We start from the raw sequence: 25,595 nt of genomic DNA, 5'->3' as shown, positions 1-25,595 counted from the left end.
TTCTTTATTGCAGCATAATGTAGTGGCTAGAAGTACACGCCGTAGAGAGAGACTGCATGAGTTCCAATTCTGACTCTACCACTTATCAGAAATGTAATCTTAGACAAGCTGCTTATCTCCCTCAGCCTTAATTTCCTCATCTTTAAGTTGGTTTCATAATACTTTCTACCTTGTAGACTTGTGAGGGTACATAACTTAACACATTTCAATAACTTAGGATTCTGTCTGCCATACTCAAAAAATACTAGTTAGTAGCTATCATTTTCACCATTTTTATCAACGTCAAAGGAAATGGCAACCCACTCCCATGTTCTTGCCTGGAGAATCCCAGGGATGGGGAAGCCTGGTGGGCTGCCATCTATGGGGTCACACAGAGTCGGACACGTCTGAAGCGACTTAGCAGCAGCAGCAGCAGCAGTAGTAGTAGCATCTTTAGCCTTTCAACACAGAATGAAGCCTTAGCATCAACAGGCCATTGAAGGTGACAGTCTTTGGATATAAAAATCTTCTTGAGCATTGTCTTGGCCTAAGTGCCCAGTTACTGCCCACCTCTTCCATTTCCCTGCTTCCAGTTCTCCAGCTGTTCTCTCTCTTTCCTGAACTTCCTTTCTTTCTACCATGTGGCAACCAGACGGAGGTGGGTGGACACTTCCACCCAAAATTTGGTTCAGATGTCAAAACTGGTGATGGCACACAGATGCTGAAAGAGTATAAAGAGATTTATTACTTACATAATGAGGTTTTCTAGAGAGAGCAGGGCAGGCTTCAAAGCATATCTGAAAATGTCTTGAGAGAACAGGAAGGGGCCTCTGACTTGGGGTTCTGTGGTGCTTAGAAAGTGGAACTCAAGTGAGGGCTCCTTGCATGGGGCCATGTTTTCATGGTTTGATCTTCCCGTCAGTAAAGAGAGAACATCTGGCTTTCTTCCTAGCTTGCCCAGGTGTGGAGCAGAAGGAGAAATGGAGCTAGAGAGCTATCAGTAGTCAAATATCAAAACTAGAGTCCTACTCTTTTCCACTCCCGAAATGAGAGCTCCACTCCTTTCCAGAGCAGCACTATCTTTCCGGTGGGTAAAGGGAGCTCTTCCCAGCTACAACTTCAACAGAACTATCCCTCATCTCCCCTTCCCAGAAAAGCTGCAAGACAGAGCAACATGTCTCCTGCTTGGTTGCCAAAAAAAAAAAATATTCAGAAAAATATGAGTTAAAAAAAGACCTCGTTGCCCAAATACATTTCAGAACTTAAAAGCAAAGGCATAAGTGTGTCTTTATGAAGTACTTTCCAGCTTTTCCTTATCCCTTATAATTTCACAATAATTATATGAAGCTATAACAGCAGAGATGTTATTATTCCACTCTATAGCCATAATCAAAATTCTCAACTGCAGACTATAATAAAGTGGGATGTAACATGGGTAATACAAGACAATGAGTAGCTGGAAGAAAAAGGCATATTCTGACTTTAGAGTACACTACATCATGTATCTTTTATTACCCTTTGGTAACGAAATTGTTTAGTGTTCCTGAAGCATATCAGCTGATAGTGAGAGAAACTAAAACAAGTAGGAAAAAGAAGGGTAACCAACAGTTGATTAAGAATAGAATACTAGGCATACAGTCTGCAAATTCAGTGCAGATTGACTAGGCGTATGTTTGCCTAAATGTTTACCCAATCTGTCTAGTAAGTTTGCCATCTTGGGTTCAGAAATTACCACTGAGGAAGTAGAAGAGTTCTCCAACTTTGCAACACCTATAATTTAATTTTATTATTTTTAACCTATAGTCTCTATGACCTGAATAATTTAGATCACAGTCAACTGCATTTATAATGAAAAATTAATCTTACCACTTATTTATAAAAGGTATATTTTCATTTTTCAATTATTCATTGCTTACATTAGAAAAGATTTAATAAGATTGGCATCGGTTGTAAAATAAAGCAAGATGATATGAAAGAGAAATGTGAAAAAGAAATATGTAAAATAAGCATAAGTTATCATATAGAATCTAACATGTAGTTATCAGGAAATGGCATCACAGAAGTCCTATAGATGGTCCAAAAGCATAGAAGCATCTATAGAAGCTCTAACCTTCTAAACATGGTTCCTTGCAGCCAATGGGAAATGGGAAACTGAACAAACTGTGCCTATTGACATGATCGCAACTGGTGCTTTGATCAGTACAAACTAATACCGACATGAATTTATATAATTCCAGCAAGAGGCAAAGAAACACCATTTGGCTACTTTTCAACAGATTAGTGTAGACAAATTAATGGTACCCTTAAAACTTTGAAATACTGAAAACTGTTTATGGATACTCCCTTCCCCCAGCCCCTCTTTGAATCCCTAGCTCTCTGGATCCTAACTTGGAATCCAATGACAGAGGAGCTGCTGTGAGTCTTTTCCTCCAGACAAATGTTTCATTTCATTTGTTATAGCTCATAAATGGTTTATTGGCTCTTGTATCAGTCATTAGCCGTATATTGAAGACTTTTTCACCTGCAGAAACACTGCAAATGCAGTACATTTTGGAATAAAGTCTTTAAAGGCCATCTCACAAAATATAATAACCATTTATCCCTGAACAGCAGATATGAAATTTAAAGGAGAATCTTTGAGTCAGATAATTAAACCTACTGGAGTTCAGTTAGTTCATCCAACATTGGAGGCCCAGGTCCTATCCCAGTACTGGGTAAACAAGGGTGTGTTAAGGTCCATGTTACCTAAGAGCTTGGAGTCTAAAGAAGCAGGTTATTATCACTAAGTATGAAATTTCCACCAAAAAAAAAAGCCTGTTCTGACGAAAACTTTGACTTTTCCTCACAGGTTGGTATAATAGGCTTTTCATCAACTTTGTGCTAAGAAGGCATATTTTCTTCTTTGTCCTGCAAACCTATTTCCCAGCTATGTTGATGGTAATGCTTTCCTGGGTTTCATTTTGGATCGACCGAAGAGCTGTCCCCGCAAGAGTTTCCTTGGGTGAGTCTTTCTGTACCTTTGTGAAACATTAATGTGGGAGAAATGTCAAGGAGGGTGAATGAATTAGTGATATGTGGAGAGGGAAAGAGGGTGATGGGTTAGTAGGGATAGTTATGATGTGCACTCAGGTTACAGTATTTGGCTTGACAGCCATAAGGGCAAATTGTAGCTGGACTCTTCCCTCAGAAACCAAGACATTCAGTATGAAGACTGTACTAGCTGACCCAAGGTGGAGGATAGGGAAGAGGGAGGGTGAAGTTATGAAGCAGAAACAACCTCACTTCACAAATGTCTCTTTTCTGCCTTTTAGGAAAACCTCCCTATCTCTTGCCCAAGTTCACTTCACTTTGCCTAACAAACCCTTACATTGCAGAAGTTTTCAGTTCGAATGAATTCACACTCTACTATTGGTACCTTAATAAATAACCTCTTGGAGAGCTGAATGCTTGAATTTGGAAACATAAGTGCTAGTTAAAAAAAATTATGGCATAGCCTGTTAATAAATACTAAAATCAGAATCAATTGCAGCAGCATTTTAGGTGTCATGGCACTTCAGAGATTTCAAATGGGAAAACATTGCCAGCCTCATTAGCAGGTATGATTGTCACTCTATCTAGAGACATCACATGCCACTGTCACACACACAGATTTATGGAAACCACTTCAGACCCACTTAGGGATTTTGATTGAGTCCTTACAAAGTAGAGTTGCCAAGCTAAGCACTTAGACAACATGTTACTTAATGAGAACCCAGGAGTCAATCCCACCTGCCTTCTTGGCTGGTTTGGGGGAGAACTCTCTCATTTGGGCTGATTTTGTTCTTTCACCCACATCGCTCTGTTTAGGGAAAAGATTGTTATAAGTGGTTCACAGTCATCATAATTATCACACAATTCATTCCAGAAGGAGTGATTTCTAAGTTAATGTTGACAAATTACATGCATACTTCTAAAGATATTTGAAAGATATAAATTGTCATGAATATTAATGATTTGTTCACCTCTTTCCCCTACTAAAAGTTTCAGTTCACAAGCACTTGAGTTCTGAATGTCTTCAAGGGGGAAAATACCATCTGAATGAGTAACTAAATTATTGTGGCTGTTCCTTCATATCAGACCAGCCTGGCCCTGACCTCAGCAAGGCAGTGGGGCAGTATAGACCCAAAGAGGAGACTTAAGGCCCATTTCCAGCCCTTGAGACAGAATGAGAAAGGCATTCAGTCTCTAAAGGTTTATGGACATGAGTTTCAATGGGATCCCTGAAACTGACTGCTTAGCTCTTCTACCATGAAAATGACAGCAACAAAACCTGGCTCTCAGGCAGGTTGGACTGAATGGGCGACACTAAAATTCTGTGCTTCTTGGGTCTCCAGAGCTAGGAAATTGCTAGGCAGGTTTATATAAAATAATAGACCAATCAGAAGTGTCCCTCCTTCATTTTAATAGAGAGAACAAACATTTCTAGAACACTGCTATGTTCTCAGGCTTTTGTTTCCTCCCACCCTCGGGTTCTTTGAAAGATACTTTGCCCTCTGTTTTTTTTTTTTTTAATTAATTTATTTGCTTATTGAAGTTGATTTACAGTGTTGTTCGTTTCGAGTATACAGCGAAGTGATTTAGATTCCTTTCCATTACAGGTTATTACAGGATACTAAGTACAGTTCCCTGTGCTATGCAGTAGGCCCTTGTTGTTCTCTCTTTTATATATAATAGTGTGTATCTGTTACTCCCAAACTCCTAACTTATAGGTACACCTAGTGGGGAGCAGAGATCCAGCCCAAGCTCCTTGGCACATGGTTTGGAGTGACATCCTCCAGAGGAAGGGATACCTCTCACTAACTTGTACAAACATGGAGTTTGGGCTTGCAGAAGCCTTGTAATTGCTTATCTCACCTCCTTTTCTTCTTGCCCAAGTTCAACCCTACCACCAGAGTGATACTTCTAAGACACAAATGTGATCATCATACTCTCAATCTGAAACGTGATTGTAGTAAATACACTAAAATTGGGATTTCAAGGTGTCCCTTGAGGCTTGTCAGATAAAATGCAGGACACTGGGTTAAATTTGTATTTTAGTTAAGCACCGAATAATGTTTTCGTATAGGAACATCTGAAATATTGCATGGAACACACTGAAACTGAAACATTATTCATTGCTTATCTGAAATTCAAATATAACTGAGTATTCTGTTTTTATTTGCTAAATTTTCAGCCATACCCCTGCCCCAAAATACTTGCCCTCATAGTGAAAGTAGCTCAGTTATGTCTGACTCTTTGCGACCCCATGGACTGTAGCCCACCAGGCTCCTCTGTTCATGGAATTCTCCAGACAAGAATACTGCAGTGAGTTGCCATTTCCTTCTCCAGGGGATCTTCCCAACCCAGGGATCAAACGTGGGTCTCCTGCACTGAAGGCAGATTACTGTCTGAGCCATCAGACTTAAGCTTCAATCAATTTGAATATTCAGTGTTCTCAAATAGGCCCTCATGCCTATCTGCTTATCTCACCTCTGGACATTTGTCCTGACTCCCACTCTACCTAGAATGCCCTCCTTACCTGTCTTTCTCTGGCAAATTTAGCCATTTCTGAACAAGCCAGAAGCCTTTACTGATGGTTTCAGGAAGGTATGGTGTCTCTCATCTTTGAACCACAGAGCACTTTCTATCTATCCTAAGGAACCTGCTTCATCTATTTCCTGTTCAGCTGTGGGGTGGGTTGCTAGCTCATCTTGTCTTCTCTATTAGAATATGAGTTCTTCAAGGATGGTGACTAGCACAGTGCCCTGCACATAGTTTGTGCTTAATATGTAGTTGTTAGACTGCCAGTATTTCGCCCACCATGTTTTTAAGAGCTGCATTTTAGTTACTAACTGAAAACAATGATGATTCCTTTCTCATTAAGACTCTTCTGCATTTGGGTTCATTTGCTGACTGAGGATGAATCATTTCCTGGTTAAAACCCTTGCATGTCTGTCATGTTTCAGATAAAGAACAATAGAGGCAGAACAGCACAGAGTATCACCTGTGATTAGGCAATTCTATCCCTAGAGATAGTAGCGATCATAATTCAGAGTATGTATTGGGTTAAAATGCTAGTCTATGACTCCATTCAATTTTACATGGAGAAAGAGTGAAGAACACTTGCAAAGCTGTTCAAGATGTTTTTACTGTCGTGAAGGGTTCTCTCCTCCCCTCTCTCATCCTCTTCCTTCCTTGCTTGCCTCTATCATTCCTATTGGGCCCCTCTGCATTCCTGTTGGGTATCCCCTTCATATACAATGCATGAAGTAATGGGGTCATTTATCAAGAAATAGACAGATATTTCCTGGCAGAGGAAGGCAACTAAAACTTTCAGACATGTATTCATTCATAAAGAAAAATGCATAATGGAGGATATGCCATATACCTGGAAAATAATACTTAGAAGCTATTCATTTTACCAGTATACCAGTAACCGGAACATCTATGCAGTGGACTCGGGCACGACATCTGTGACAGAATGGTTGCTACTTTCTGTCCAAAGAGCAGTATTGGGATATCCAGCCTACCTTTCTCTCCCTTACATCACTTCTTATTTCTTTCTGCCTTGGCCCACAGGGAAAATGTTGTTACTCATTTAAAGATGAATGTAGACATCTTTCCTTTCAAAAGAGCTCCCTGTAACACAGCTACTGAGGGGGTGAACTGACCTAGTAGTTCGAAGTGTCCTCTGTAGGCCCTCATGTCCTCACAAAGATCCGTGTATGTAAACTGCATAGCTCAGGGCTACAATGGCCAAAGCATTCAACCAAAGCTTCCTTCCTTTCTCTAGTTCCCGCTCTGACTCCTAATCCAGTGGTCTTTGCATTGCATCCCATTTAATCCCCTCCGAAGCTGAGGTCATGCTGGAGTTCTTTCATAGCTTTCTTTCTCACTGTCCTGCCATCCCCCAGAGGCACTTGAAGTCTGGTCTGAGCTGTCTGTCAGTTACCACCTCTTTAGTCTTCTGCCAGTTCAGGAAACACCATCCTTTCCTGGCATGGGGCCCCACACCCCTGACATTTGCCTCATCGTGTATGGCAAAACATAGCCAATGAGAAATAAAAATAGATAAACAATCCTCCCCTGACTGAAGGGCTCCTAGGATCTCATATGTGATCTTAAGAATTAATAGAGGGGAGAAACTGCATGGCTCAGGGAAGTTGAGTCCCAGGGTCCAGACTAAATATTGTCTCAATGCTTTCCTATTTATGCATAGCGATTTCAGTAGGTGGGAAGATAATTCTCTAATTCCAACACAGGCCCTTTCTTTGACTAAATGCTCACTTCATATAATTCAAAACTCCTTTATTGCAGTGTTAACTTTAATAGGCTTAGAAGGAATACAATTTGCCAAGATTAATGCATTTCTAAGGGGCAGCTCAAGACATAATAAGTGTGTTTAATGTAGCTGTAATACTCCTCACTCTCAATTCTATTGCTTTAGGAATTTATACATCAGTTTTCTCATCCTTTACTCCCTTTTCCCTACTCCCCGCCCTCCCCGTCTGCTTCTTTTAAACAGGAAAATCTAGAATGCTGGTTTAAAAATAAATAAACTTACCATTAGTTAGTTGGACTAAGCACCCTTCTAAAGAAAATGACTGCCAGTTTATTGCTATCTGGCAAATATAAATGATCCAATCCCCTTTTATCGACTCAACAGCCATCAATGTGAAATACATGACAAGAGCATGTATTTGTGTGTTTTTCTAAACCCTTATTTCATCTGCTAAGCCTCATGTTACTGTCACTGAAAAAAAATCAAGTTCTATCTTCCATATCTTCAAAAGCCAGTAAGAGGAAACATTTAAAACTTTTTGAACAAATGAGGTAAGAGACTAAACAGGAATGTTCATTTAGGATTTTCATAGTTTTACCAGTGAAATCCTGACAGAATAAGACTTCTGGCCTCTTGAAAAGCACAAAATACCTTCATGCTTCCTGACATAATTCTACACTCAGTTTTATAGCATCTTGTCTCAGAGATGCTCCATAAATAGAGACTGGTCTATAATCTTAAAAACAAAAGGAAATTTCCTTTACAGGTTCAGAATGAGAGGCCACAGGTTTGCATGAAAAAAAAGCACGTGTTTCTATATTCAGAGAGAAGGTTTCAATTCTGCTCCTGACAAAATTCAGACTAATCAGCCACTTTTCACTCATATTTCTTTTCTGCAATGTGTGGCTAATATTTACCTAGGTTTGTGGTGGGTAAACATTCAATAAAGGCAAACAAGTTGTATTTATTAATCTCAGCTTCAGCTATATGTACACCTGTACCTTAATAAAAATTTCATACCTCCATGTTTATGTAGCAAGGAATGCTAACGGTATCCACCAATATGCAGACTGTTGACATGACCATGGTTGGGGAGACCTGAGACCCAATGAGTCAGTGGCCTGCATGTAATGGTAATTGATGGAGAAGCATTAAGGTTTCTTGTTCTGGAGTTCAAATCCATGTGAAGGTGAGATTTCGGGTCCTCCCACAGTGGCTGGCAGATTGCCAAATTGCTTTGGTCTCCACCATCCACAGGAAAACACTGAATTTGAAATTGAATAGCTCTGTAGTGCTGTCATTGTCTTTGATATGGGCCTCCCTCAGCTGAAAACCTTACAGAATGATAGAATTTGTTGAAAAGGTAGGAATGTGTGGGTGAGAGCTGTCCACCTGCCGTGTGTGTACATTTTAGGAGTAAATCACAGTGTTCTTCCTGCTGTTTGGGACTCTGTCTGCTGACATTAAAATGTCCTCACAACTTAGAAAAATCATTAAGGATTCCATTTGCACCTCCCTGGTGGGAAGTTAAGAAATAAAACCATGCCAGCCAGCATACATTTTGAATATTTACAATACGAGGCTTTCTCTCCAGGCAGTACTCTTGCAGCCTCCCTCTGAGAAATCAGTGTAGACACAGAAGAGCTCTCCCTAAAGTTGTCATTTTTATTAAGGAAATCTCAGTTGCTCCTTTCTCCCTTGTCCCCCAGAATCTTGATTTCATTACCTCTGATGCCCATTGCAGGGATTAAAGAAGGGAAAAGAAGAGAAAAGAAAATGAAAGGGAAAGTAGTGAGAAGGGAATAGTAGGGAAGAAGTGGGAAAAATAGGAGACAGGGTAACGGGAGGAGCAGGGCAAAAAGTAATTGGTGTTTAGCAGCTGCTTAGTCGGAGGAGGCGATGGCACCCCACTCCAGTACTCTTGCCTGGAAAACCCCATGGACAGAGGAGCCTGGTAGACTGCAGTCCATGGGGTCGCCAAGAGTCGGACACGACTGGGCGACTTCACTTTCCCTTTTCACTTTCATGCATTGGAGAAGGCAATGGCAACCCACTCCAGTGTTCTTGCCTGGAGAATCCCAGGGACGGGGGAGCCTGGTGGACTGCCGTCTATGCGGTCACACAGAGTCGGACACGACTAAAGCGACTTAGCAGCAGCAGCTGCTTAGTAAATACTTACTCGGAACTAAGCCTTCACCACCACACTTCCAATGAGTCTCAGCTGAGCTGTAGTCTCAGTAACATGGGACAAAGTGATAGCAATGACAATGGGCTGTAAGTATTCTATGTGAAAGAAAAGCACAGGGACAGCAATCTTTAATGCTACTAAAGAGCACTCCCGGACAGACGAAAGATTTAAGATTGACATGAAGATACTTTCTTAACCATATACGTTGTGAAATGATGGGGAATAGTGGTGGAAATGGTTTCAGAATTAATTTCTTTTTCAGGATTTTTTTCTATGGCTGACTCATGTTGATGTCTGGTAGAAACCAACACAATACTGTAAAGCAATTATCCTTCAATTAAAATTTTGTTTAATTTATTGGAGTATGGCTGCTTTACAGTATGTTGTGTTAGTTTCTGCTGTATAGCGTAGTGAATCAGTTATACATATATCCCCTCTTCTTTGGCTTTCCTTCCCATTTAGGTCAACACAGAGCACTCAGCAGGTTCCCTGTGCTATATCGTAGTTTCTCGCTAGTTGCCTATTTTATTCATAGTGTCAATAGTGTATATATGTCTATCTCAATCTCCCAATTCATTTTCCCCCTTTGCCCCGTTGATATCCATCTGTTTGTTCTCTATGTCTGGGTCTCTGTTTCTGCTTCAGTTCAGTTCAGTTGCTCAGTCGTGTCTGACTCTTTGCAACTCTATGAATTGCAGCACACCAGGCTTCCCTGTCCATCACCAACTCCTGGAGCTGTTCAAACTTATGTCCATTGAGTCGGTGATGCCTTCCAACCATCGCATCCTCTGTCGTTCCCTTCTCCTGCCTTCAATCTTTCCCAGCATCAGGATCTTTTCCAGTGAGTCAGTTCTTTACATCAGGTGGCCGAAGTATTGGAGCTTCAGCTTCAGCATCAGTCCTTTTAATGAATATTCAGAATATTTAGTGAGGTCAGTTCAGTTCAGTTCGGTCACTCAGTCATGTCCGACTCTTTGCGACCCCATGAATCACAGCATGTCAGGCCTCCCTGTCCGTCACCAACTCCCAGAGTTCACTCAAACTCATGTCCATCGAGTCGGTGATGCCATCCAGCCATCTCATCCTCTGTCGTCCCCTTCTTCTCCTTACAATAGAATATTATTCAGCCATACAAAGGAGCAAAACTGGGTCATATGCAGAGACATGGATGGACCTAGAGATGGTCATACAGAGTGAAGTAAGTCAGAAAGAGAAAAACAAATATCGTATATTAATGCATATATGTAGGATCTGAAAAAATTGGTATAGACAATCTCAGAGAATTTTTTAAAATGGAATACGTTTTTACTTTTCTGGAATGGTTAAAAGAGGCCCAGCTGAGGGTGGGAGCCATGAATCCTTAGGGACACGTCTGACTCTGGAAACTTTAGCTGGAGGGAAGGGGAACATCATGGACAGTGGGGCTGAGGGTAAGAAAAAGACACAGGAAGAGAAACCCAAGGGGAGGTTCTGGCTTAGGCTCAAGCTGTACTCGGTTGACCTGCTGAGATTCCACGGCCCTCACACACTTGTGATCAGGAGATAGCGACCTAGAAATGTCCCCCCTGGTGTCCTCTGGCTCTGGAACCTGAAGCTGAATGGTGCTGTCACTGAGCTGTTCATCACTGTTCTTGAATGGCAGGAATCACCACGGTGCTGACCATGTCCACCATCCTCTCCGGGGTGAGTGCCTCCATGCCCCAGGTGTCCTACATCAAGGCTGTGGACGTGTACCTGTGGGTCAGCTCCCTGTTTGTCTTCTTGTCGGTCATTGAGTACGCAGCCGTGAACTACCTCACCACAGTGGAAGAGCGGAAACAATTCAAGAAGACCGGGAAGGTACTCCTCGCTTTCACTACTGGATCCTTTTTGGAATGTGAAAAAGGCTATCCTCATCCATGCCCTCTCCTGGCAGTATTGCAACCCTTGTATGAAGTTCGTGTAATTTGGCAGAATGCAAGCTTATGACAAACAATCTTGAACTTTACTCCTTCTGCTCTGTGCTGGCTGCTTTCCTTGGCATCCCAAAAGAAAGTTTTGCCAGGAGGTTTTCTGTATGAGGAACTTCTCACAGTGTGCTCCCCTCCACTGACTTTAACCCTGGAAAAGAAGGGGTTAATGTACAAATCATATGCTTTCATGTAGATGAATGATGATGATGGTGTGTATGTGTGTGTTAGTCACTCAAACCTGTCCGACTCTCTGTGACCCCATGAACTGCCAGGCTCGTCTATCCATAGAATTCTCCTGGCAAGAATACCAGAATGGGTAGCCCTTCCCTTCTTCAGGAGATCTTCCTGACCCAGCGATTAAACCGGGTCTCCTACACTGCAGGCAGATTCTTCACCATCTGAGCCACTAGGGAAGCCCAATGATGATGATAGCTAACGTTTACCGAGTGTTTCTTATCTGTTGGCTTTGTGCTAACCATTCAACATGTTATATTACTTAATTCTCACTGTAACCTGAAGAGGACAGTACTTTATCACCTTCATTTTACAGAGGTGAAGTAGGAGCAGTTGGGGAGTAACTTGACCAAGGTCACACAGCTTTACAGGAATCAAGATATGCTTCTGGAGCCTTCCGACTCCAAAGGCTATGCTCTCAACCAGTAAATGATAGAACTCCACCAAGAGCTAGGATTTATTTTTATTTCTTGTCACTCGGGTGAGTGGTAGAGCATAAAGGAAGGTTCTTCTCTTCACCATATACAGGGAACAAGGTGCCTTCTGGGTCCTAAATGTTGTCACATATTTCTTGTGACATTGCTTTATCAGCCTGGCTTGATTGATCTCTACCTGCTTCATTCACAAAGGGTTGGGGCACCAATTTCCTGTTGTTATGAGAACTGAAACATGCTGTTTTACTTCAGAAACCTAGCGGATCCAATTAATATGTGTGTATACACACATACACACACACAAATTAATTTGATACACATATATATGTATTGTTGTTGTTCAGTTGCTAAGTCATATCCCACTCTTTGCAAGCCCATGGACTGCAGCACTCCGGACCCCCCGTCCTTCACCATCTTCCAGAGTTTGCCCAAGTTCATGTCCATTGAGTCGATGACGCTACACAACCATCTCATCCTCTGCTGTCCTCTTCTCCTTTTTCAATCTTTCCCAGCATCAGGGTGTTTTCCAATGAGTTGGCTCTTCGCATCAGGTGGCCAAAGTATTGTATATGGCCAAAGTGTGTGTGTGTTTGTATATATATATATTGTGTGTATATATATTCATATGTATGTATATATATATGCAATAATTTTAATGTGATATATTCACACTGGTTTAAGAAGAAATTCTTAAATGAGTATTTATACATACCAAAACATTATTTAATATTTTTTATACTTCTCGTGAGAGTATTTCATCCTTTTTAAAAAGAACATTTTTATATCCTCTTCTTGAACTGAACCCTCATATTGGCTCCATGATGTAGGCCTTAGAGTGGTTATTATCTCTATTTTTAAACTGAAACAGAAGAGTTTTAGTGGAGTGAAGTGATTTGCCAAAAGATCCACAGCTAATAGACCTGCAATCTCAATTCAGATCACCTATAATGCTACTTCATTTTTTAAATTTCATATCCTTTGAGTCAAAGCTGTAATGGAAGCTGATTTTGCTTCATTGGGGATTCTTTAGTTCCTTTTGTCAACAGCATGGAAGTAGGTGTCTCTGTCACATACACAGTGACTGCTATGCAGGTGTGAGACAATCAGGAGCTTTTAGACAAGCATGCAGTGATCAGAATGCGCACCTCACCTGGGATTTGTTAAGATTCTCACTCAGTAGGTCTAGGTGGGAGCTGAGAGTCTGCATTTCTAAGATGGCCCAGACTCCGATCCACAGCCACACTGTGAACAGCAATGATTAGCTAAGCTGTGAAGTGAAAGAGAAAACTGTGATGAGGAAGAGAATTTTGTTCTTTTTTAATTTGTTCTGTCTTTATATGGGGAGTGGTTAACTGAAAAAAGAGGCACAATAGTGATTTTGGCCACCTGTTTCTAGTCCTTTGACTCCCAAATATCTACATCTTCATCTTCCCACCCGTACCCCTAGCCACCCGCACCAAAACATCTGTGATCACATAACCTGCATTTTTTTCACTTGGTCAAATTGTAAACAATCTTCTGTGTACCACAGAAGAGATTCTTTCGCGTTAATAAGCATTATTCACTTTAAACCCCACTCCAGCACTCTTGCCTGGAAAATCCCATGGACGGAGGAGCCTGGTGGGCTGCAGTCCATGGGGTCGCGAAGAGTCGAACACAACTGAGTGACTTCACTTTCACTTTTCACTTTCATGCATTGGAGAAGGCAATGGCAACCCACTCCAGTGTTCTTGCCTGGAGAATCCCAGGGACGGGGGAGCCTGGTGGGCTGCCGTCTCTGGGGTCGCACAGAGTCGGACACGACTGAAGCGACTTAGCAGCAGCAGCAGCAGCAGCAGCAGCTTTCACTTTAAAAGATATTTTTAAATTGTAGTAAAATGCACATAACATAGAACTTGCCATCTTAATTGTTTTTAAGTGTACAGTTTGGTAGTATTAAGAATATTTACACTGTTGTATACAACCCAGAAAGTGTTCACCTTGCAGAACTGAAACACTGTACCCATTAAACAACTCCCCATTTCCCCTCCCCCCACCCAACCTCTGGAAACCACCATTCTAAGCCTCCTTCAAAGTTGCAATTTTCTCAAAAAAGAGTCCTACTTGCCCTTCACATGGTTGTGGGACAAAGGAAAGAGCACAGATTTGGAGTCAAAAGTGATGCCAAACCTAACAACCTGGCTCAGTATCCCAGACTGTCTCATTCTGTATTTGCGAAACGGTGGAATTTCTTCTCTATTACCTTGTTGTGAAGATCAAATGTTATAATAAATGCATCTGAAATTTTTGCAAACTGTATAGCGCTACACAAATGTTACATTCTTATTGTGACTAGGGCACAGAGCATATACTCTGAAGGAGTAGCAGTTTTGGGAACAGTCTGTTTGAGATCTTTAAAGAGATCTTTAAAGGGCTGGAATGCTCTGGTGAGACACAAGGAAGAAAGATATATCTGAAGGTTTGGGGGTTAATCTATAATACCTCTTCTCTCTGTACCTGAGTTGGGAAACCAATTTGAGGGAGAGATGTAGCAGCCAGAGAGATGGATGTGATGATCTTATCTTTACTGGTAAAGTAGTTTGGAAAAAGTGCCTTAGATCTGTGAGCCCACTAATATTTCATCCCTGTATTCAGTGTACTTACTCTCCTTGGTCATGGGCAAATTTTGATGCTTCAGGATTTCCCTGTAAGGACAGTCTCCTTTAGCTCATTTCAGAGAACAAACCTGAACATCAATGCAGATCCAAAGTAACTCCAAAGGGGCTAAGCCACACACGCTAGTTCCCTCCTCCAAACCCCTCGGGTGGAGTGATTGAGGGATGATGGGAAAGACCAGAAATGTTAGGCTACAGAGCCCCTCCCTGTGAAACCATGAAAAGAATCTGCCTGCAATGCAGGAGATGCGGGTTCGATCCCTGGTTCAGGAAGATCCCTGGAGAAGGAAATGGCAACCAACTCCAGTATTCTGGAAATCTCATAGACAGAGGAGCCTGGTGGGCTACCGTCCTGGGGTTGCAAGTTCAGACACAACTTAGGGACTAAACCACCACTAGCACCAAGCAAAGCTCATTTCCTATCACCACCACCCCATCACCACCACCACACACCTGTCCCAACCACCCACCATCGCAGCCCCCAGACACCAAGGGCTGGGAGAACAGCAAGGGTCATGGAAAATTCATCCCCAGTGTTGACCTTTGCCCAGAAAGGAGAAAGGATACTATCAATATTTTATTTCTTATTCCTTCACCCAAATGTTTTCCTAATTCTAGGACTTAGAATTCAGTCTAAGACAGTCAAATGTACACTTTAGATATAATATGCCTTAGTTATATGCTTATTTGTAAGCTGGAGAGAAAAAAATAAAGACTAGTTCAAAAGCTATTTCTATTCAAACAGCCAGCTTACCTACTTGTGGAAATTAGCAGCCTGCTGGTAAATTGTGCACTATAAAACTTAATAAGTTTTAGAGATCTAAATTATCATAATGGAGAAAGAAAATGGTACCCTTGTTTTTCAAAGAAGAATATATCTTTTCTTAACATGCTAATGATATTTTGGGGACTTCCTGGTTACTAAAACAGTAAAGAAACCGTCTGCAATGCAACCCATGGTTGACCCATGTGTTGGGAAGATCCCCTGGAGTAGCAAATGACAACCCACTGCAGTATTTTTGCCTGAAGAATTCCATGGACAGAGGAACCTGGCGGCTACAGTCCATGGGGTCACAGAGAGTTGGACACAACTGAGCATAGTACCACAGTGACATTTTATTAAGATAAAAGTGTGGATGTTCAGTGAGACAACTCAGCAGTGTTCTGAGTGGCTAGCAAAACCACCAAGGGGACTATACACAGTTATTCTATCCTCTGATCCAGAGTTGAACATATTATTAATGTTATTATTGGCTATTGGTTAGTAATTCAATCTTGATGCTATTTCATGTTTATTTTACCCATTTTCATCTTACTATGGAAAGTTTCCAGGACTAAAACAGAAAGGGACAACATAACTCTAATATGGTTCGCTGGTTAGTTTGCTGATTGCAGAAAATTGTCCCTATGTGTCTTGAATTCAGTAAAATATTAGGCTTTTGAATCAGTACAAACGAAATACACGTTTTGGTAGAATTTATTCTGAAGCCTCCGATTTGAATTCTGAGTACTTTCATTCAACAGTAGCCAGTGTATATTTGTTCCTTTTTAAACCTCCCTATAGATCAAGAAGAGATTTTGTTTTCTCGGAAAGCATGACCAGATGCTATTATTTTGTTTGGGGACCAAAAAAAAAAACACAACACTGATTAAGCATACTGCTCTGTTTTTTCTAAAAAGGAAAACTACATTGAAAAACAAGTCCATTTAGTTGATATGTCATATTCCATTTCAATTCACAAACTTAGAGCAAACAATTCACACCACTCAAAAACAGAAAGGAACACGTGAAACAATGTCCCTCTTGGGGAAACAGACATTGAGTGGTACAGTCTATCAGGCCAGGACTAAATTAGGAAACATTTTCGATTATAGTTGTGGTACATTTATTTGTATAATGCTCGCTCCTAAAATCCATGGTAAAAATGGATGTCTAAGATGACATTTTCCATTTATTATGGCAATGAGTTTTAATCAGACACCAGAAGCAAAACTAGAATTTTACTCTTTAAAATAAGCAAAGCATTCTTAGTATTTATTAAAACTGTTTTAAAAATCTGATTGTTTAGATTTTGATTGTAATTCCTTCTCCTAAAACCATATTCACGACTTACTAACAAAGTCTTTTTGTTAGATTTCTAGAATGTACAGTATTGAGGCAACTGAAGCCATGGCCTTTGATGGTTGTTATCATGACTGTAAGACTGACATGGACCAGACTTCCTTTTCTCTACACTCAGAAGAGGACACCTTGCAAGGAAGATGCATAGGCCATCTCAGTGCAGACTCACCTCGGATAAAGAGGAGAAAATCCCTGGGAGAGCAGGTTGGTAGAATCATTCTGGAGAACAACCATGTCATTGACACCTATTCAAGGATTTTATTTCCCACTGTGTACATTACGTTTAATTTGTTCTACTGGAGTATTTATGTTTGAAGAGGAAATCCCAATTGATAAAATGTGTTTGGAGTCAGATCATGTTAAAAACAACAACAAAAACCACCAACTCTTAACTATAAGTTGAATGGCACCAGACTAAACTGGAGTCAGCCAATCACCTATCCTGTCCTAAAGAAAATGTGAAAGTTGACTGATTTACATCAAGGAAAGAGTTTAAGGTCTTAGGAGAATTTGGCTCTATCATTAAGGGTCACAGGCATGCATAGTATGGAAAACCAATTTCCATAGGGAAGGGCATTGTACCTACTTTATCTGGACTCTCCTTGGTTTCTAAATGTAAATTATCTGCATTTGAGTGAAAAATTAAGCTCAACTATGCTCGTGGTGGCTCAGACAGTAAAGCATCTGCCTACAATGTGGCTGAAGGAGATCAGCCCTGGGATTTCTTTGGAGGGAATGATGCTAAAGCTGAAACTCCAGTACTTTGGCCACCTCATGCGAAGAGTTGACTCATTGGAAAAGACTTTGATGCTGGGAGGGATTGGGGGCAGGAGGATGAGATGGCTGGATGGCATCACTGACTCGATGGACGTGAGTCTGAGTGAACTCCAGGAGATGGTGATGGACAGGGAGGCCTGGCGTGCTGTGATTCATGGGATTGCAAACAGTCGGACATGACTGAGCCACTGACCTGAACTGAACAATGTGGGAGACCCAGGTTCAATCCCTGGGTCGGGAAGATCCTCTGGAGAAGGAAATGGCAACCTACTCCAGTACTCTTGCTTGGAAAACCCCATGGACAGAGGGGCATGGTAAGCTACAGTCGATGGGGTCACAAAGAGTCAGACACGACTGATTTTCACTTTCAGTAAAAACTTTTCAATGCTAATAATTCAGGGCGACTCTGTTCCTTCGTGCTAGCCAGCTGTCAGATTCCCTGACAGCACTGGATCCTTCTGAGGAAGAATATTAGCATCAAGGTGGCACCATGGACTCTCACACAGCTGAGATCCTCGTGAAGAGCTTCCTTCTTCCGTCTCCAGTCAAGTCTTTTATCCTATTTTACTATTGTTTCATGCATTACTGACACCAAGCAGGACAAAAAATCTAAACGTCAGTCTTCCCATCCTAATATTAAGTTGATATTATACATTAATTTTCAATAATAGCATCTTGTAGCTTTCATACCTTTTTGGAGGTATTTAATGAGTTGCCTTTGTTTACCAAATGTTTATTGACCTCCTACATGTACTGGGTACTTTGTTAGGTGTTAGATACACTGAAAGAATGAATACAAACTGACATTCCTGCCATCAGTCAGTGCACAGCACAGTAGGAGCAGTGAAATGGCAGCTATAGGAAATAGTGAATGTAACGGATGTTAAAGTAGAAGTATGTGTGCTGTGCTACCAAGGCTCTGTAAACGGGATGCCGAAAGAAGGAAAGGAACATCCACAATGGGATGTGGGCTCTTAATTTATAAACAAAGATACTTCCAGACATGGGGTTGAGTGGAAAATTTATGTATCCCATAGCAATCTTTAGTAACTTTGGTGGAACTAAGTAAATAGGGTCAGGTGGGTATTAAGTAAATGTTTGGTAAGTAGAAAAAAACTCCAGTGATCAGCATTCATTTTGTAGATTGACAGTGTGCATGTTTTCGTGTTAAGTATTTGTGAAAAAGATTCCATTTAGAGATAAGCTCTTGATAGGAAGTATGAAATATTTCTCATCCTATTTTGATTTCTGGGATTGAATTAAGGGAAATAAACAGTGTATTACTTTCAGGTGTCTTGCCATTTATTTCTTTACCATAAAGTGAAATAAAATAATTTGAATTATTTCATGCCAGGTGAAGAGACAAATAACGTCCTACTTGTTTACCAATAACATTGGTTTTGATTCTCTAGAAAATGACATAATGTTCTAGAAACTTAGTTTCCTCTTGGGTGCAAAAGGCGAATTCTTTCTCTATTATGATTTCCCTCATGGAAAGGCTAATTTGGGGATACATCATTCTATTTTCTTAATAAAACTCTCCAATTCTTTCAAAATTTTCTAAGGATTATATTTTTCTAGGAAACTGTCCAAAGTTGAGCTAATTTAATTTATTTTAAAACTTTCTCTATTTGATTGGAGAGAGAAAATAAATAAAATTTAAAACTATTTATTAAATAGTTTTTAAGTGTGACTTAAAAGGGATAATATTTTCTAGGATTATATTTTCAAATGTAAAACAGATTAATATCCTAAGTGGATCTTTGAGAATTTGTAGCTATTATTTAAGCAAAATACTATAGTTGGATTAACATTTCTGCTTCTGATATGCTCTGTATATAATTGATGCCAAAAAAAGAAAAAGAGAGAGACAAATCTACAAATGAACAAAGCAGATCTACACAGTTCCCTTCTTCTGACTCTGGTTTTTCAGATATTGCCTCCTTTCTCTTATTTGAACTGTAACATTCAGGACATCTAATGCTTCCCTTGGGCATATTCATTTCACAATTTAAAGTCAAATGCATCATTGAATACATTTGGCAATCTAGACTAGAAAAATGAGTCTTTATCACACTACACTTACACGCAGCATTCCTCTTGAGGACCATTAATACACAATTGTTGGCCAACCGAATGTAACTTTTGTTAATGTCTAGAAACACAGACATTTTATTTGTCAGTAATGAATGTCTAAAATATATTTGCTGCTCAAGAGAATTATTAGAGCATTCAGAGTAAGCTGCTAGGATTTTAGCTCATTTTCTTTTCAGATCAGTGACTTCTTGATAACAGCGAGGACAGAGCTGTTCCTGTGAGTTGCATTTCTGCTGGGGAGCAACAAGGTTTCTGGGTTTGGTTCTTATTTCATGAAGAATGAAGTCACACTTACCTGGGAAATCTGTGAGTGACAGACAGCATACAATGGTTACCTCATTGTGATTTTCACTTCATTTACTCATTACAGTCTGGAGCAGACTGTGTGTGATTGTTCGCTGAGGGATAAGCTTGGATAAAATAGGAGGATTTCAAAAATAAGTTGCTTTCCAAGCTTAGGAAAAAGCCAGCCAGCTCTATAAACTGACTAAATATAGAAACAGGCTATTCTATAAGGATTGTGCTAAAAAACCTATGAGCAGATATATTTTAACTTTGTTGTTTTTTTCTGATTACAAAAGAAATACAATTTTATTATAAAAATTAAAAATACCAATCAGCAAACAAAATCCACTTAAACAGTTTTTATTTTAATGAATATTCTTAGATTTTTTTCTGTGTATAACATTATATATTTGTAACAAAATATTTTGTATGTATTTTCATTTATTAATGTAAACCCTTATGTCATGGGCTTACCTTGTGGCTCAGTTGGTAAAGAATTCACCTGCAATGCGGGAGACCTGGGTTCGATCCCTGGGCTGGGAAGATCCCCTGGAGAAGAGAAAGGCTACCCACTCCAGTATTCTGGCCTGGAGAATCCCATGGACTGTATAGTCCATGGGGTTGCAAAGAGTTGGACACGACTGAAGTGACTTTCACTCACTTACCTCATACCAAACACTTGTTGGTGATACGGTAACTGAAGAGGGATACTCCCTGACTTATTAAACATACATTCTGTTTGAAAATGTGTCTAAACTGTGCTGTTTTTAGCTAGGTTTTCTTCCTTGGATTATAAGCAATTATAATCAATTTGTTTGATTTTTATCATTGACAGCTATGCCATTCTCCCCCCTCCCCGACTCCCACCCCCCGCCAGCCAAACTAATCTTTATATGCACAGAACAATTCACTGAATGAGTGTACCACCGTTTACTTAACCCATCTCCTATGGGACATTTGCTTTATTTTCCACTGTATGCTATTATAATGGGCTGTAATTAGCAACATAAAAAGTATTTATGTGACATTATTTTAGAAACAAATGAAGTTTCTAGCCATATCCAAGTGTCAGCATTTATTCTCTTTGTAGAATCACTGTTTGCTATTAGAATCTGCCATGTCAGGCTCACCTATCTATCTGGGAGCTCTCGGGTATAGATTACTGTCACTGAAGGAACTTTTTATTTTTAGTTCATTTTTTCCCCCAAAGCAGAGCCCTCATATATGAACATATATCCCTTGACATTCCCTATGTATAAAATAAGTTTCAGTATTATATAAAATACTTACATCAAAGCAGTCCAATTTGTTGGAATCTGGCTTCCTTTCATGATTTTATTGCTGCCACAAACCATCTTTGTAAGCAGGAAAACAATGGAGATTACAAGTAGTTGCCTATGAGTTGGTACAGAATCATATTTTACGGTACATTGTCTTAATCCTTGCAAGCGGGTGAGTTTTCATGAATGAGGTTTCTTGTTTTGTTTCGTGCCACTCATAAGCCTGTTTAAATCGCACACATAAACACACACATAAATGCATGTGTACCTTTTTTACATGAAGATTAATGAGGAAAATAATTATATCTAATTCTATTATGCTGAAGGTCAAAATTTCAATGAGATTAAGTAACATCCTCAAAGAAGCAAGAGAAGGAGGTAGTAAGGAAATTGCTGTTTCAACTAAAATTCTATACCTGGTGTTCCTGTTATTTCCTGGCAGGAACTTAGGCAAAACAGTCAGTTACATTCCCAACTACCTCACTTGTGAAGGAGCCACCCACTCTCTCCTTATAAACATTGTTTTAAAACACTACATCAAACTGTAAAGTCCTGCCTAATTTCAAAGCCCTGTTGTTGTTCACTCGCTAAACTGTGTCTGATCTTTTGAACTGAGTGTGTCTGGCTTCCCTGTCCTACCTCCCTGAGTTTGCTCAAACCCATGTCCATTGAGTCAGTGATGCCATCCAACCATCTCATCCTCCGTTGCCTGCTTCTCTCTTCTCTTGCCCTCCATCTTTCCCAGCATCAGGGTCTTTTCCAGTGAGATAGCTCTTTGCATCAGGTGGCCAAAGTATTAGAGTTTCAGCTTTAGCATCAGTCTTTCCAATGAATATTTAGAGTTGATTTCCTTTAGAATTGATTGGTTTGATATCCTTGCTGTCCAAGGGATTCTCAAGTCTTCTCCAGCACCACAGTTCAAAAGCATCAATTCTTCAGCGCTCAGCCTTCTTTATGGTCCAGCTTTCACATCCATATATGACTGCTGGTAAAACCATAGCTTTGACCACATGGACCTTTGTTGGCAAAGTGGTCTTTGCTTTTTAAAATGATGTCTAGGTTTGTCATAGTTTTTCTTCAAAGTATCAAGTGTCTTTTAATTTCATGACTGCAATCACCATCTGCAGTCATTTTGGAGCCCAAGCAAATGAAATCTGACACTGTTTCCACTTTTCCCCATCTATTTGCCATGAAGTGATGGGACCAGATGCCATGATCTTAGTTTTTCAAATGTTGAGTTTTAAGCCAGCTTTTTCACTTTCCTCTTTCACCTTCATCAAGAGGCACTTTATTTCCTCTTCACTCAGATCTGCATATATATCTGAGGTTGTTGATATTTCTCCCAGCAATCTTGATTCCCACTTGTGAGTCATCCAGCCCAGGATTTTGTATGATGTACTCTGCATATATGATAAACAAGTAGGATGACAAGCCTTGATGCACTCCTCTCGCAGTTTGGAACCAGTCCATTGTTCCATGTCCAGTTCTAACTGTTGCTTCTTGTCCTCAGTTCAGCTCAGTTCAGTTCAATCGCTCAGTCGTGTCCCACTCTTTACGACCCCATGAATCGCATCACGCCAGGCCTCCCTGTTCATCACCATCTCCCGGAGTTCACTCAGACTCACGTCCATCGAATCTGTGATGCCATCCAGCCATCTCATCGTTAGTCGTCCCCTTCTCCTCCTGCCCCCAATCCCTCCCAGCATCAGAGTCTTTTCCAATGAGTCAACTCTTCGCATGAGGTGGCCAAATTACTGGAGTTTCAGCTTCAGCATCATTCCTTCCAAAGAAATCCCAGGGTTGATCTCCTTCAGAATGGACTGGTTGGATCTCCTTGTAGTCCAAGGGACTCTCAAGAGTCTTCTCCAACACCACAGTTCAAAAGCATCAATTCTTCGGCACTCAGCCTTCTTCACAGTCCAACTCTCACATCCATACATGACCACTGGAAAAACCATAGCCTTGACTAGACGGACCTTAGTCGGCAAAGTAGTGTCTCTGCTTTTCAATATGCTATCTAGGTTGGTCATAACTTTTCTTCCAAGGAGTAAGTGTCTTTTAATTTCATGGCTGCAGTCACCATCTGCAGTAATTTTGGAGCCCCCCAAAATAAAGTCTGACACTGTTTCCACTGTTTCCCCATCTATTTCCCATGAAGTGATGGGACCAGATGCCATGATCTTCGTTTTCTGAATGTTGAGCTTTAAGCCAACTTTTTCACTCTCCTCTTTCACTTTCATCTAGAGGCTTTTTAGTTCCTCTTCACTTTCTGCCATAAGGGTGTTTTCATCTGCATATCTGAGGTTATTGATATTTCTCCCGGCAATCTTGATTCCAGCTTGTGCTTCTTCCAGTCCAGCGTTTCTCATGATGTACTCTGCATAGAAGTTAAATAAGCAGGGTGACAATAGACAGCCTTGACGTACTCCTTGTCCTATTTGGAACCAGTCTGTTGTTCCATGTCCAGCTCTAACTGTTGCTTCCTGACCTGCATACAGATTTCTCAAGAGGCAGGTTAGGTGGTCTGGTATTCCCATCTCTTTCAGAATTTTCCACAATTTATTGTCATCCACACAGTCAAAGGCTTTGGCATAGTCAAGAAAGCAGAAATAGATGTTTTTCTGGAACTCTCTTGCTTTCTCCATGATCCATCGGATGTTGGCAATTTGATCTCTGGTTCCTCTGCCTTTTCTAAAACCAGCTTGAACATCAGGGAGTTCACGGTTCATGTATTGGTGAAGCCTGGCTTGGAGAATTTCTTGTCCTGCATACAGGTTTCTCAGGAGGTGGGTACGGTAGTCTGGTACTCCTGTCTTCTCAAAGTCCTATCACTTTCCAATTGCAGTTTGATTTTCCTGAATTTGATAAAGAACTTGAATTTTTTTTTCCTCTTGTAAAGAAGTTATGAGAGACAAAATACGTGGAATAATTAAGGAGATGGTTTTTTTTAGGCTGTTGCAATAGGAAGGATGTTCATAATTAGGAACATCTCAAAGAAAAGGAAGGAGACCAAGAAATCCAAACAGAGCTATAAACAAGAGACAAACAAGAGAGTCACATCCACTGAGGAAAGGGGATGGTGGGGGTTAACCCAGAATGTATGAAAGCAAGGTGGCCATTCCTCAGAAAATAAAGTGGTGGGGGTGGGTTTCAACCTTTGCTATACTTTGCAAGAAAACAGGAACTTCAGAAAACGTTTGGCATCGTCAGGTGTTCTTCAATCCCCTGGTTAATCATAATGCTTTTGGTCAATGATGGGGCCAAAAGTGATGACAGATTTCACAGTCACTGGGAAAAAATTACCAGTTTTCTTTTCAATATATTGCTACTTAATTTGTTTTAGGGAGAAAAACTGGACGGTGTTTTATTATCAGGTCTTTTGAAGGATGAGCTATTACTTTTAAACCTAGGATCAATGTAGAAACTTATTTGTACAAGAGCGCTTCAAAGGCTTCCTACAAAATTGTGCTACTTAGCTGATCATTTCTTGCCTTAGGCAGTCAAAAGTAGATGAAGTTATAATGTCATTACCAACTATTTTTAAACCTAGTGTGAACTAATAAGGCTTTCTGAGATTGATATGCAAGCCTGTGTCCTTTAAAAGTGGCATATACGTTCTAATAGCTCCAAGAAGACTAGGTGAACAAGGCATCTGAAGAAAGGAAGTTCTTGCATCCACATTCATTTCTTCCCTTCTTCAGAGAGGTGTTAAATGCAGGTGTTAATGCATTAATGCAGGTGTTTCACGCATTTTTCACTTTAATAAAGAAGCGTTATTAACACCACTCATTAAATACATTTTTAGAGCTATCATACCACCCCAAAATAACTTAAAATATGTTTTGTTAATTAGATGTATCTTGAATGAGGTCATATTTAAATTAAATGGTGAATCAAGGTGAAAGGAGGCTCGCTTGGATCATGATAAACACCTTTTAAATAAATATGCAATTCAGGTAGACAAAAAAGAGAAGGCTTTGTGAAAACAAGCCCTAATAATTCAATATATGAATTTGATGTAGGAGAGAAAAATAAAACAAAGGAAAGGCTAATGTGGAAGCTAAAAATGTGATTGATCCATAAAATGAACTCCTTAAAGTCCCATATATCTTTGGAAAAGATTTGGATTTGAATGTAGAGTTAATTATCTTTTATTATTTTGGATAATCCTGGTCTTGATTGATACAATCAGATAACTATTGCTCATTTGGACAAAAAATGATGTGTCTTTGGGTAATCAAAGCAATTAAATTACATGACAGTCACTAATCAATACAATATGCCACCTTGACT

General features: G+C 40.2%; 1 protein-coding gene across 1 annotated transcript in view; it reads left to right on the top strand.

The window, feature by feature from the left end:
• GABRR3 (gamma-aminobutyric acid type A receptor subunit rho3) overlaps positions 1 to 17,178 on the top strand; it is a 46,925-nt gene extending 29,747 nt beyond the window's left edge. The window contains exons 7-9 of the mRNA XM_052647885.1: positions 2,828 to 2,980; positions 11,110 to 11,306; positions 16,876 to 17,178. Of these exons, the coding sequence (XP_052503845.1) occupies positions 2,828 to 2,980; positions 11,110 to 11,306; positions 16,876 to 17,178 (653 nt within the window). The remainder of the gene's footprint in view (positions 1 to 2,827; positions 2,981 to 11,109; positions 11,307 to 16,875) is intronic.
• The last annotated feature ends 8,417 nt before the right edge of the window (positions 17,179 to 25,595 follow it).

This window comes from Budorcas taxicolor, chromosome 1, assembly GCF_023091745.1.
Source record: "Budorcas taxicolor isolate Tak-1 chromosome 1, Takin1.1, whole genome shotgun sequence".
NCBI classification, from domain to species: Eukaryota; Metazoa; Chordata; class Mammalia; order Artiodactyla; family Bovidae; genus Budorcas; species Budorcas taxicolor.
This window is presented reverse-complemented; position numbering and strand designations above follow the sequence as displayed.